This window comes from Rhea pennata, chromosome 10, assembly GCF_028389875.1.
Source record: "Rhea pennata isolate bPtePen1 chromosome 10, bPtePen1.pri, whole genome shotgun sequence".
NCBI classification, from domain to species: domain Eukaryota; kingdom Metazoa; phylum Chordata; class Aves; order Rheiformes; family Rheidae; genus Rhea; species Rhea pennata.
Window position 1 is genome coordinate 3238383 of NC_084672.1, and position 14013 is coordinate 3252395.

At 49.5% G+C, this 14013-nt stretch overlaps 1 protein-coding gene across 1 annotated transcript; it reads right to left on the reverse strand.

The window, feature by feature from the left end:
• Positions 1–16: 16 nt before the first annotated feature.
• Positions 17–11549, reverse strand: HACD3 (3-hydroxyacyl-CoA dehydratase 3). The gene is made up of 11 exons (XM_062583974.1): positions 11407–11549; positions 10899–10941; positions 9868–9941; positions 7762–7926; positions 6702–6753; positions 6211–6321; positions 5487–5614; positions 4888–5000; positions 4265–4371; positions 3040–3171; positions 17–2131 (listed from the first exon to the last, which is right to left on the reverse strand). The coding sequence occupies exons 1-11, from the start codon at positions 11491–11493 to the stop codon at positions 2055–2057; spliced, it is 1089 nt and encodes a 362-aa protein (XP_062439958.1). The 5' UTR covers positions 11494–11549; the 3' UTR covers positions 17–2054.
• Between the last annotated feature and the right edge of the window lie 2464 nt (positions 11550–14013).

The window sequence follows — 14013 nt, forward strand, 5'->3', positions numbered from 1 at the left end:
CTAAACCAAAACAAAATTCGGTTGTAAATCTTTATTAATAGAAACACATTCTTTCTGAAGGACTAATGAACTCCAGTAGTGTAAGATCTGTGACAGCTCTCACTAGGTACCACAGTTTCACTGAGAAGTATCAGGTATAAGTACATATGGATTGTGTAACAAAATTCTAAATGCCCAGTGGAGAAATTAAAGTATGAAAGTGATCCCTGCTGTTCCAGTGCTCAACTGTTCGGTCCCTTGACATACTTCAAACGTAAGTACAATGTGCGCTGTGGTGAAATAGTAACTGTGTAAGTAACACTCAGCTATTCTGAGTGAACCTATCTGCCCTCTCCTTTAAGAGTAAGCCCTTGAGTGAGGTCTCCAAAAAGCAACTGCATCATGCTACTTGTTGACAAAAAACAGTTGTAAAATGCAGTGTGCAACTTGTACTAGTTCTCTGTTAAAATCTCCTTATAATTTCATTCTTCACAGTAACAATCACTGGGGCCAAGTTACAAATAGTAAGCTGTCTGTCACTTTTAAGCATCAAAAATACTTAGTTTTCTGTAGGATTCACATTGTTTTACAGTAGAAAAGAAAGTAAGATGGCACTAAGCTAATCTCAACTTCAGTGCCTGTTCTGGATTGCTGGCATTGCTTTGCATTGCCCTGGGGGCTGTGGCAGTCATGATGCAGCCTGTTCTACCACAACATAGTTTTAGAACAAGCTTATTATACAGTAATAACAAGCTTTTTCTAAACTGGATTAAGGATCTGGAATCAACTAGGAGAAGCTAGGTGTGAGGAAGCACATCTTTAAGTGAAGTCACCTGAAACAAATGTTTCCACATGAGAGAACAGACAACTTAGAACCCTGGCGGGGGTGGGGGGGGGAGATTTCTCTCTCCCCCCTTTTTTTTAATTACTTAACACAAATAGGGGCTTGAAAGAACCCTTTTCCCTCTATGTGAGATCTCCCTTGCTAAGATTTGGTACATGGTATCAAAATAATCTACAGTTCATTATTAGACTCACCCACCACCCTACTCATGAGGGGCTGTCTAACAAAGTATACATGCCAATTTCTCAGCTACACTCCTAAATTTAGGAAGTAGGAAAAAACCCAATCATCTTTACTGCCTTTCAGAAGGCTATAAATACAGGAACTACACCACTGACAGGGAAGAGCAGAGGTGACCACCCTCCTGGGAGAGTTCCAGGTTTGTGTCTCTCTCTCTCCCACAAGATGTTTCTCCCTCTGTATCAGTGGATGGAATTTTCTGCTGGGGTTTACATCTAAGAGTAAGCTCATACCCATGTTTTCTTATTTCGCTGTATTTTACTGCTTGCATTATCAACAAGGAAAGCATTTCTAGCCATGTGAGAGGCTGGCAGCTTCCTGTCCCAAATGCCTTGGTTGGATTTATCCTGCTAAAGAGGTGCTGCTGGGGTCCACGTAGTGCTCCTATTCTGTCCTGTTAAGACTAAACTAGGAACAGAGCAAGTTAGCATCTAATCTGACCTCAGTACTTCCAGTTTAAATTTAACAGCAGCAGCATGCTTCAATAAAAAAAGGAGAGTGGCAGAGCAGATTTACCCCAACCACTAATAAATGCCCAAACACTGTTCGTACTGCTCTCAGACTCTATTCCTCCTGCCATCGAAATGGCACCCTAGGAACAGCATGGGCCAGCTAATACTATATCCCAATATCAGAAGCCCTATCTGCATGCATATTGAAAGAGCAAATATCCAATTAAAAGATAAACACTTTTTCTATTTAGTGTTGCTCCACTGTTTATAAGCATATATGCAGATAATAGGATTTCTTTCTAATACGGTAGTTGATGGGACACAAGTTTAAATGTTTCTGTTCAGTGATAAATGCCATGCATACATATGATTGAAACAGAACAAAATACAGTATATGGGAATGTTACCTGAATTCACTATGAAATCTAATATGATTTAACTTTACAAAATTCTTTACATTGCACTGAGTAAAACTTTAAGAATTAGAGGCTTATCTTATCACTGAGATAAGTTAGATAAGAAAGCACTGCAATCATCCATTACTTCATCTTTCTCTTCTTTGGTCCAAGGTGCTTTCTCCTTTGCTTGTAGAGGTGACGGAAGTTTACAAATAGCCCTGAAAAAGAATCAAGTGTTTAGGTAGGATGTTATGGTATCTTATTAATGCTAGATGGCTGTATGAGATTAAAATTCAGGAAATACACAGGGCAAGCAATAGCAACCCCCTCACCCCCACAACAGTTTAAAGATATACAAAGCTTTGAAAGCTAATGCAAGTATTTTCTTGCAGGGTAAGGCTGGAGTTGCTGCTCAGGTTGTTTGGTACTGTGGGGCTGCTCAAAGGTTGCTTTGTCACTTTTAAAAGTTGCAACAGCAGCTGTGCAGAGAAGGGAAAGGATCAAACAGGTAATTCAGATGGAATCACAATTTATTCTTTAAGTAACTTCTGTGATGGGTATGCATAGTAAAACATTATCTTACGTTCAGAAATACAAGAACACAAGAAACCAGATGTGAATCAATGAAGCACCATTCTTCCTCAAATGTACTATCTAAAAAGCCCCCTATATTGTTTCCTGGCAAAACATATCTGCATGTTGCATTAGTGCTTATAATGCAGTTCAGTTAAACATTGCTTTAATTTGGAACTATATTTAGACGTCAGCTAAATCATTCTGAAGCTCAAATACCATGTAAAAGTGGAAGACTAAGTACACTGAGGCTATAAATACATTCAAACAATTATTCTTTTAACTCAAGTGACCTGTAGGTAATGATGCTAACTCGTTACTACAGTCTCCTACTTGGGGGCTAACCAATTCTAATTGCAGTTGTATCCCCCCTACCTCTGACAAATTTACATAAACAAGCAACAAGGATAAAGCCAGCTTAAGCTTGAGCAATTTTGTGTTGCCGTGATCCCAGAGACACAGGAATTTAAATTGCTTAGGAAAAAAGAATACCTATTCAGAAGAAACCTGGCCTTTTTATTTCAATAGTGAGAAATACAATTAAATATCTTACCTAAAAATAGGGCTATAAGGTATACTTGAAGCAAGAACGGAAACTGGATTGTGACGTTCAGTGGATTTGGCAACGCCAGACTATATTTTCCTGTTTCACTGAAGATTGGAATGGATTGAACAATACAGACAGCTGAAAGGAGAAGGCCACCAGGATTGTAAAACACAGGTAAAATATACACTTGCCCAGCCCACGCCAACCTTTTCAAGGTGTTCCCTTATGTTCTAGCCCTCATTAACTACACTGATTACATGTGAACCATTTTTTTTAAGCTGTTGTTTAAACATGCAGTATGATGCAAAGCAGCTAGCTCAGGCAGATTTAGCTATAGAAATCAAGCACAGTAAGCTGGCCTGTGAGAGACACTGTTCTCATACACAACTGTCTTGCCTGCAGGGCCTGAGACAGCGATATTCACAATGTAGAAATATCCACAGCAATGAAACAGGCGCAGTCTTTCCCATGCTTGGAGCTGGGCAATGCACAAGCCTACTGCTGGCTCACAGACAGGTTCTGACAGGTATGATTAAAACAGATTTCCTACAACTAGAAGCTAGACAGGGACTTTCTTCTTTTAAAAAAAAAAAAAAAAGAAAATAAATAACAGTAAAATCTCGGCCTGTGAGAGAGAAGACTCCAGTGTAAAACCGCCTCCTCTCCAGAGGAGGCGCAGCAAGACGACGAGGGGCCTGCTTCTTCCTCGGAGCAGTCACTCTCCGAGCAGAAAGGGAGCGGAGCCCTTCCTGGCATGCCCTGCTCAGAACAGGCGACGCTGCTTTCAGAGGAAAGTCTGCTCCTGCCTGTCCCAAACAGCCACTTACAAGATAATGTAAAGACCCGTGAGCAGGTGCAAACCTAAGCTAGACTGACCAGCTCGGGTCTAGTACACAGAAGCAAACACTCTGGATCAGCAGAGAGAGGTGAACACTGTCTTCCTGTGCCCCTTGCACGGCACGCAGCCCCGCCTGCTCTCTCCGTTCAGCTAACCTCCTGTTGCCTTTACTCTCCTCCCCAGTGCCCCAAAGGAAGGCCTCTGTTTGTGTCAAATTGAAAAGATAAGTTCCATTCAGCAAAGAAGGCAAGAAAACTTATATTTGGTTCAGCTCAAAACAAATTTCTGTTTATCTATTGTTCTATTATTTCTAGTCCAGCAGCCAAACCAAAAATTCAGTTATTTGCACAGCTTTAACCTCTTCAATTATTAAACTATCTTTCTTGGACATACCTTCTGCCAAGCATCCGAAGGGGTAGAGAGGGATCCAGCTGGTGTAACGGAGCCACGTTAGCGGTTTCCATTCCATACCGATGCACGAAAGCATATAATAGGGATACCTAGAGTCAATTCAGTTTGAGAAGAGATACTGTTTAACACAGAGACTGCTACTAGGATTAGTCTTTCATTTATCTGTTGTATAGTCTAGTCAATGTAATTCTCAAATTACACAAGAATATTCAGAAATGTTTCTAGGGATGAGGGACACATTTTTATTTGCAAGTTCACAGAACTAATGCTATTATTCTGATGATACGGATGACTTTAACTGCCCAACTTGTCTAATAAGCTTTTCAGATTTTTTTTTTTTTGAAAGAGAAACAGCATAGTGCAGCTAGCTTAGCAATGGAAATTCAAAGGGCAGTGCTATTTTTATGACTCCCAACTTGTTATCACTGTTGGTAAATACAGCAACCTAGGAAAGCTGTGATAGGCAATGTCTAAAGGACATTTTACTCTCCAGGGACAATATACTAGTGCCAAGGGATTTCTCTTCCAAAAGGTACAAAGATCAAAATCTTCTTTAAAGAATTTGTGGGAAAGATCAAACTGTTCTAGAGGGAAATCCCACAAACCTGAACATCTCAATGATACTCCAGAAATAAAATATGAAGAACACCACAGCTTTGCTCTGCATTTCCTCTAAACTTCCAAGGACAACAAACAAAATAAAGTTTCTTCCAAACACCTGTTTAAAAAAAGAAATTAAGGAGTAAGCAGTCACACTGTTCATCAAAAGAAAATGCAAGTTCTTGCTGTCAAAAACACTCATGCAGCATGAGCCCTCTTCAAGCCTGAAACATCTACTGAGCATGCATTTTGCACGCTGTAGCCCTCTCTATTTTGGTGCAATCCAAGGGACCTAGTCACAAATAGTCTAGCAACAGTTTTATGCACAACAACCAGAATAAAAAGGGAACTGGAACCAATCAAAAACAGATTGTTTTCATCAGCTGATTCTTCCTTTTGCTGTCCTAAAGCCTCTCAGCTAGGCAGTGGAAGAAGACAAGACAGTCTGCCACAACTGAGGCTGGGAAAGCATGGATTCCTACTACTTCAGATATTCTCTATGGCAGTGCCAGGGAGGTTGCATCACTTATTTTAGGAGAGTCTACACACTGTAATGTAAAATACAGATTTACTTTAAACAAGGAGAAGAATCTTAAAATATTACCTGAATTACAGCAGGTATCAGCGGTGATCTGACTAGTCCTATTAGTGAATTCAAGATCTCCATTAATGCCAGGGTCTGACAGAAATACATCATGTCAGCAACAGTGTAAAATGTATCATAGAAAGAGTCTGTAAGACACAGGAAACAATTTTAAAGCCCAGGAAGCTGGCTGAAAATCACAGCTCTTGAAACAGGGTTCTATTTGTATTTGGGAAAAAAAAAACATAATTACACACGTAATTTTGTTACTGATTTTATCTTGAAGTCACAGGTCAGAAGCAATGCTCAGATGTTCTCTATCACACACGGAAGGATCAAGAACTATTTCAGTAATAACTTTGCAAAAGATAGCTCTGTACCTCAACAGAATGAGAAGTACCTTCAAAAACCAAAACATTCTAGTCAATACTTTTTCAATAATAATAATACTAATTATATTAATATGGCACTAAATGAGACATTTTCATCAAACTTATTTCTTTAAATGAAATCTTGGCAGAGTAGAGTATCATTCATCAGAATCTGCAAATATCATTTACAAGAGGAGAGTATTTTCCTATCCTTGACATTGTGATGACATTTGGGAGGGTTTTGTTGTGTGTTTCAGTGATGCACTTACTGTTTCCTAAATAGGTCTTTAGATTTCAGTATTTAGGAAGTTTTAAGAACAGCATTTCAAAGAAAACAAAAACCCAGTGTGAATAAAATGGTGCTTATTACTTGCCTTTTCCTAAGATGAACAGTCGTACTGTCATGTTCACAAAAATCCAAGAGAATCCCAAAAACTGCACAAGATTATACATGATTAAGTATCCCTTCTTCAGGTGTTTGAAAGCTACAATCAATAATAAACACATCAGGTGAGCAGAATACAGTGGTAGCCCTCCTGCAAAGCGTACAGCTGCAAGATCACAGCCGCCAGGCTCTAACCAGGGAAACTACGGATTGTGGTAAGTGGGTTGCTGTGTATATCGTGGGTTCTGCTTGCTTCTAACATCGTCTGATAGAACTACGTTTTTGCTAGACAGGCTCTTAAATTCCTTAGAAACTGCAGACCAGTTTTATTAAATTTCTAAATAGCTCATAATACAAAGGTTCCCCTATAAGATGCACCAAGCCAGTCAAAATCAGTCCACAAGAGCCAAGGTTTACACAGGAGAGTGAAGGAAGCTTTCTAAACCCCATTTCGCATACGAGAAAGGTACGGTTACTTACGGTCTTTGGGGACTCTGGATTCTATTTTCATTTTGTTAATCTTTTCTTCTTCCTTAAGATGAGGGATAAGTTTTTAAAGAGTGTTACTGTAATTAGCAAGTGATTCGTTAACTATCCTACTGCAAAGCTAGTAGGTTTAAAACTCAGATAAGCAGCCCATTGCTAGAGGGTTTAAAATTTTCACCTCCATAAAATTAAACATGTTTCTCATCCAGAAAGAATGGTACCATAAAAGCTAGAAACTGTTAACTAATCATCCTACCTCTCCTTTACTATGCATTTTCTTCTAGAAATTTGGTGGTTATGGTGATAAAGCCAGCTGTTTTCTCCATTAATCCGCAGTTATCACCGTTTCTCAGAACGGTTCCTTAAAATGCTTCAGGACCCACCAGCAAGCTGAAGGGAACCGAGACGGCCCAGCCGAGCTCTCTGCCCGCCCTTCGCCGCCGGAGCAGCCCTTCCTGCTCCACGCGGAGCCCAGCGCCCACAGAGGGGAGCGGGGCACCAGTCATTTGTTGTAAAGCAGTTACGCAGAAACGTGGCGTGTGCAAGCCTTCTTCCAAGATGGTCTTTCACTTCCCTGCTGCGGCAAGCTACTGTAGCTGAGCACGCAGCAGGAAGGCAAAGCCAGGGCACCAGCCCGGTGGCTCGGGACGCGGTGCTGTGACAGTGGTCTGTGTGGATACAGCCTTAGAAACCCCTGCTCTCCAGGGGAGCAGTGCCCAGGACTGGCATCTCTGGGTCTCGCTATGGCGTATGGATATGGATAGGACACAGGACTGCTGGGGTGAACGGCGCAGGGTGCAAGATTCTGCAGCGAACTCCAGCCAGCAGTGAACTAGAGTACAGGCTGCCAGCTCACATCACAACCGCGGCTCTTTTCAAGCCAGAAGCATGCCTATTTCTGGCTTCCTGCTTACAGTTCAAGTCTGTGAACCAATTCCACGTGGGATCTGTATGAAACAGCAGGAATAGTGTGCTGGACAACCTCAGGGTACCTGTTCCTCACAAGGGAACCGCTACTGCCTTGCAGCTGGCAGCCCGAGCCCGCAGCACTGACCTTCTCCCTGAGTTCCATTTCAGCATCCGACTCATCTAACCAGCGATCGAAGTCAGGAGCTAGGAAGAGCGGGCGCTTCTCTTGCTTGGTGAGCCTCTCCCACCAGTTACTCTCTTTCTTCTGCACAGTGATGTTCAGCTGCCTTTGAGTTACCTTGTAGACGGGCTGAGGCAGACACAGGAACATACATCAGCAGAAGCCCTGAGATACAAACTCTGGGACCGAGTCAAGGCTGGCCTGAGCTCTCCATCTGGATGCAGGGACAGCAGGGACTGCTGCAGCACAGGCATCTCCCTGCTGCCCAAGCCATGCCACAGAAGCAGCCCAGTGCCCACAGCTCTTCCAGTCTGTTGGAGATGCAACTGCAATGGCCGTGGAGCTTAACCAGCCTGAAAGCCTCCTTGCACTGTACAGCACCATTGCATCCCACCACAAAGAGCAAGCACAAGCCCTGGCCTTGCTTGGTTGAACACACAATTTTGACTTTAGACCTTCTTGCTGTTCAATCTGTGAGCCACCCACTGCATTCTAAGCTGAGCATGCGACACCAGCGCTGCTCTCAGTCAAGGCTGTCCGGGCGCTCCCAGGACATTTGAAGGCTACAGCTGTAACTTACTGCTAATGCTTGGTCCTTGCCTGTCAGAAGATCCATCTCTCACTGGTGGTCAGCCTGGTGACAGCAAGCCCCACAAGGCCCTCACAGTGCATGAAAAAGCTACAAGAGAACAACCCGGTCCCCACCACCTGAAGGTACACAGACCTTACGGGTCAGTGTTGTGCGTGAGAGGCCCAGCCTCTTCTGAGGGGACTCCGAGGGACGGCCCTTTTGGAAGGGAGCAGCTCTGCAGTGGCAAGGGCTTGCTTCCCAGGCCTGGCTGGCGGCACGGCGGGGGCCTGCCAGCACAGGGACAGGCATGGGAAGCGGTGGGCACCTCTCCCCAGGCTACAGACCAGGCAGATGCTGCATTATGTGAGAGGCGGCAAAGCATGTGACTGGATCCTGGGACTGAGGAACACTAGTGTCTTCCACCCAGTACCCGGTGGAAGCTACCCAGAAACCTGCTGGCTCACAGCACCGATGAGCCTGGAGCTGGGGCCAGGGCTGGAGTGCTGAAAGGGTCCAGGGCAGTTTGTCACTCCACTCCAAACCTGCATTCAAACCAAGTTTGGAGCTCCTGCCCTGCTCTAACCCTCTGCAGATCTGCCAGCAGTGGTCACCAACCACCTATCAAGCCCCTCTCCAGGGAAACATCAGTTCCACATCAGTTTTTGGAGGACTGGACCTTAGAAATTCATCCCTCGGGCCCCTTGCTGCATTGCACAGACAGAACGGCCTCCTCCCTCGCTCAAGAAGCGGAGCTGAACCTGTGACTCCCAGTCTCATTGCAGCCATCCCCGAGAGGCAGCCAGGAAGCAGCAGGACAGATCCTCCCCGGAGAGCAGAGCCCAGGGTCTCCCAAGCCCCTCACAGCTTTGAGGGGTAAGGGCAGACTTTACAGCCACCAGCGAGTAACGCAGGTGACTGGCTGTTCTTCCAACAAAGCTCACTCCTATTGGGCCACAACAGGAATTAAGACAGTGTTTCATAGCAGGAGCGGCAAGATGTTTGTACTGGCAACCTAAGGAATTTGCACAAGCCAGAAATGCCAGTTTTCATGACTTTCTTTTTGTCCAGCCACAAAAAAAAAAAAAAAAAAAAAAAAAAAAAAGACAGGAAACATCACACAGACACTTGGCACCACGGTATTCCGCTCCTCTCCCACCAAGGGTGTACCAGACAGAGCGCTGCCAGATTCTCCCATTATTTTGCTGCTTCGATCAAACCCTTAAAAAAGTTGCAACTCTTGTATAACATCTACGATAAATGGAAAGCCCTGGTTTTATTAAAGTTTACTCCAGTGAGTGATTTGCCTTAAAGCAGGATGGAGGCTGAGCACAGGGATGAAGAACAGCCACGGATGGCATTTACTTTGTCAGTGGTTACAGAGCCACCAGGGAAATCTGAAACATCACATTGCGAACTTTAAGGCACAGCCATTTCACTTTCATAATTTTCAAGAATTACAACGAAAAAGTAAAAGTTAGAAGAGGGAAAAAAGTACCTACTTTAGGTTCAACCGGTTCTAGGAACTCGATCTGAAATTCGTAGATGTTGTCCCCCTTGGCACCATGTCCCTGAGCTAAAAGGCAAGAATTACCCGTGAGCGTCAGGGCACCCAGCTGCAGAGGACCCATCGCATGCAGAAGCACGTCAGCACGCAGGCAGGGCCGAAACGCCTGCTCACGCCTAACCTGGACCCCACAGAAAAGCCCCCGCGCGGGACGGCCTCCGGAGAGGGCACCGTCTGCACCAGGTGTCCTGGGAGACCTGTCTCCAGCGGGTCTGCAGGAGTGCGAACCCGCTCCCAAAGGCGGGCGGCCCCATTCGTTTCGCACTTACACGGGTCTTGGCCCAGGAAGGGCTCCAAAAACCTCCCAAAGCCAACTTTCATTTCCAGGGAGATGCTGTAAACTGAGCCTTGACCGAACACGTTTTGAAACGATACCCTATCGAATGGCCTTGGCTGCGGCTCACCCAGGAGTCGGTATTAGACACTGCATCTTCATTTAAAAAGGTAACAGCCAAAACGTGAACACAAGCAGCGACGTGTCCTCAGCACCGTCCCGACAAGCAAAGCAGCAAACCCCATGGTCCTGCAACCTGGAGCTGCTTGGCCAAAACAAAACCTCCTTTAGGAAGGATCTGTTTTACCTTTCAAATCGAGTGCTAGTTCCCAACACGGAAGTTTGATAACGCTTGCAAACAAGGTCTTTGCAGAAGCAAAAATTGCTGCGGGTTATCGCCAGGGTTCGGTTGAGAGAGGCAGACAGCGCAGATGGAGAAATGTCACCAGTATTTAAATACGAAGAGTTTTTTTTTTTTTTTTTTTCCCTTTTTCTTATTAGGCAGGACATGACCTGCTGTCTTTACGGGCGCTCGAATGCACGCCGGGAGCGCCCCGTGGGTGCATTTCGGGATCCGTCTGCGCACGGCCACCCGCGGCGGGGCTCAGCCGTTTCCTCCGCGGAGAGCAACGGGCGCCCAGCGCTTGCCCGTCGGGAGAAAAAGTAACCGTAAAGCAGAGCCCGCCGCTTACCTTTGAAATAAAGCACGTTGTCGGTAATGGTGACGTCCGGGTTCTGGGGAAGAAGGAGCCGTTTCAGGTGAGAGGTGACAGGTCCCGGGGAGCCCCGCTGCCGACGTCCCGCTTCGCTTCTCCGCCTGCGCTCGCACCCCGGCTCCGGACAACCCGACGGCAGCAAAGCGGCAGCGCCGCCGCACCCGCTCCGGCCCACGGCGGCACCGCCAACGCGCCCACGCTGCCCGCGCCCACGCTGCCCGCGCCCACGCCGCGTTAACGCGCCTCCCCCGAGCGTCCCCATCGTGGGCGCTAATGCCCCCGCCCCGGCTCGGGGCGCCCAACGCCCTAAGGGCACCCACGCCGGGGAAAGGCGCCCACCAGCGCAATGCGCCCACGCGTGGTGAATGCACCCAGGGCAGCACCGCCGGGGCGGCGCTGCGCCCACCCCCGTGAACGCCCCGGCCCCGGCCCCGGCCCCGGCCCCGTTACGGCCCCGGCCCCGATACGGCCCCGGCCGCGGTACCTGCACGTCGCTGAGCTCCACGCGCAGGTAGAGCTCGCGGTGCCGCTGCGCCCAGTGCACGTGCGGCCGCAGGCTGGAGCCCGCCATGGCGCGCGCTGCCCTCCGCGCCCCGCCGCTCCCGGGGGGAGGGCGCGGGCAACGGGCCCCCACGCGCCTGCGCACTGCGCCCGCCAGGGGAGGGGGCAGCTCCCGATGCGCCTGCGCACAGCGCCCGCCAGGGGTGTTAGGGGGCGGCTCCTCGCGCGCCTGCGCACTGCGCCCGCCGCCGCGCCGGCACGGTGGGGGGGTGGGGCGGCTCCCGTACGCCTGCGCACTACGCCCGCCAGGGGAGGGGGCGGCTCCCGATGCGCCTGCGCACAGCGCCCGCCAGGGGTGTTAGGGGGCGGCTCCTCGCGCGCCTGCGCACTGCGCCCGCCGCCGCGCCGGCGGCGTGTGGTGAGCTCCGCGCGCGCCTGCGCACAGCGGCCCGCGGCGGGGCGAGGCGGGGGCGCGGGCGCGGGCGGCGGTGGCGGGGGCCGCTGCGCTGAGGGTCTGCGAGGCTCTGCCGTGTGCTGGAGCCCCCCCGCCGTGTCCTACCAGCCCCCTGTCCCGGCGTGCCTCCGTGTCTCGGAGGCCCTGTGCTGTCCTTGCCGCGGTGATACCCTCCACGTCCTTGTGTCCCGCCTCCGTGTCCCTGTCACCCCCATGTCACATCTCCACGTTCCTGTCATCCTCCGTGTCCCTGTCTCCCCCATGTCCCTGTGTCACCCCATGTCCCTGTGACCTCTCATGTCCCTCTGTCTCCCTGTGTCCCACCTCCATGTCCCTGTCATCCTCCGTGTCCCTGTCTCCCTGTGTCCTGCCTCTATGTCCCTGTGACGCCCCCATGTTCCTGTGTCCTGCCTTCCTGTCCCCGTCACCCCCTTGTGTCCTGTGTACCCCCCTGCCCCTGTATCCCCTTATGTCCCTGTCTCCCCCTGTGTCCCCAAGCACCCAGTGTCCCCCCACATCCCTGTGGTCCCCCATATCCTGGTGCTTTTCCATGCCCCTTCCCTCCCCCCCAGCGTGGCCCCGCACCCTCCCATGTCCATGCACAGCTCAAAACTGTGAGTCTCCAGGCACCCCCGTGTCAGAAAACAGGCGTTTGGGGTGATGGGGTGTTTTAACGCAGCGGCGATGCCTTTGAGGGGGCCGTGCCCTGCAGCCAGCCTTGGCGTCTTTCTCCCATGCGGGATCTTTAACTTCCTCAGGCTCGCGTGTTGGAAACGGCAGCTCAGCAGGGCGTTCGTCCCGCTGGAGCACCGGCCGAGGCCGATCCTGCACCACAGCGCTGGTTTTGCTTTAAAATGCACCTGCAGTTTTGCCCCCAAAAAGGGCAGCCCCTGCTCCCACAGCCCTCGACATGCTGCTTGCGAAGCCCCGACTCCCCACGGCCCCGTCCTTCGCTGAGGCGGCACAGCGGCGGCGCAAGCCCGACCAGCGGGTTTCCTGTGCAAATCTCGGCATCTATGCGAGGCACCGGCTCCGTCAGCTGCGCTGCTGCAATGCTGCAGCCCGTGGAAGCGTGGGCGAAGAGGGCAGAGTGCTCCAACAGCATGTAGCGGAGGAAAACCAGCCGTCAAGGCCACACATGGCCCAAGCCGCCTCCTCACCTCCCCGCTTCAGAGGTGTTGGCTACAGGAAAACCATTTGCTACAGCTTATAGGAAGCTATAAGCTTCCTATATTTAAGGTGTGTGGCATTTAAACCAGGTTTAAAAGCCAGGTGGCATTTAAACCAGGTGGAAAGCAGTAGCCTTGTTTTAGAGGTGGAAAAGTAGATGTGTAGAAACATTCACCTGGAGGCTCATTGCACTGGAGCCTGTGGGAGCCTGTGGGAGGCCCGAGCTGAATATACTTCAGTGGTAGCTGGGCTTGCATTCCTGTGGGAAGTGCATCAGGGTGAAAGCATCAGCTTCTAGAAGGATAAAAAAAAAAGCTGATTTTTGAAATTGAAGTGTCTTGAAAGATTCGGCAGGAAAACTGATGCAAAATTAGGCACCAGAAGGAGATCTGATCTGCAGGCACTGGACTGGGGATGCCCCGGCTGCAGCCCTGTGTGCTGGCACCCCTGCTGGCACAGGCAGCATGATCCCGGACTATGTGTGTGCAGGGGTGTTTACGTGCCAGATCCCGTGAGCATACACAGGTGTTGCCGTGTCTCACTTCCAACGCACACGAGCGTTGCACATCCCGGATCCTGTGTGCATGGATGTCCCTGATCCCATGGGAGGGAGGTGTTTGCATGTTGCAGATTCCGTGTTCGTAGGGGGGAGGTTTGGCCTGTCTCAGATGCCTCGTGCACAAGGGAGAAGGTTGCACCGCTCAGATCCCACGTGCGTGACAAGCAGAGTTTGCCTGTCCTGGATCCCAGGCGCACGGGGAGATTAGCACGTGCGGGGATCCTGCGTGCATGGAGTGCGGTTTGGCCTGTCCCGGATCCTCGGAGCACGAGGCGGGTGGGCGGTTGCAGCTGCAGGATGCCGGCTGACCGGGGGTGCCGCAGGGGACTTGCACGTCCCCCGTGCGGTGAGCGCGGCGGGGAGGGGGCCGGTGCGCTGCACGGGTCCCGCACGCTGTGCGCACGGAA

What these genes read in the sequence shown, in the direction of transcription:
- HACD3 (XM_062583974.1), bottom strand. Translation starts at nt 11,493, where the DNA reads ATGGCGGGCTCCAGCCTGCGGCCGCACGTGCACTGGGCGCAGCGGCAC. An exon ending in TAGAACCGGTTGAACCTAAA is followed by an intron (nt 7,927 to 9,867) that starts GTAGGTACTTTT and finishes TGTCTGCCTCAG; the next exon opens with CCCGTCTACAAGGTAACTCA. An exon ending in TGATACCTGCTGTAATTCAG is followed by an intron (nt 5,001 to 5,486) that starts GTAATATTTTAA and finishes TTTTTTAAACAG; the next exon opens with GTGTTTGGAAGAAACTTTAT.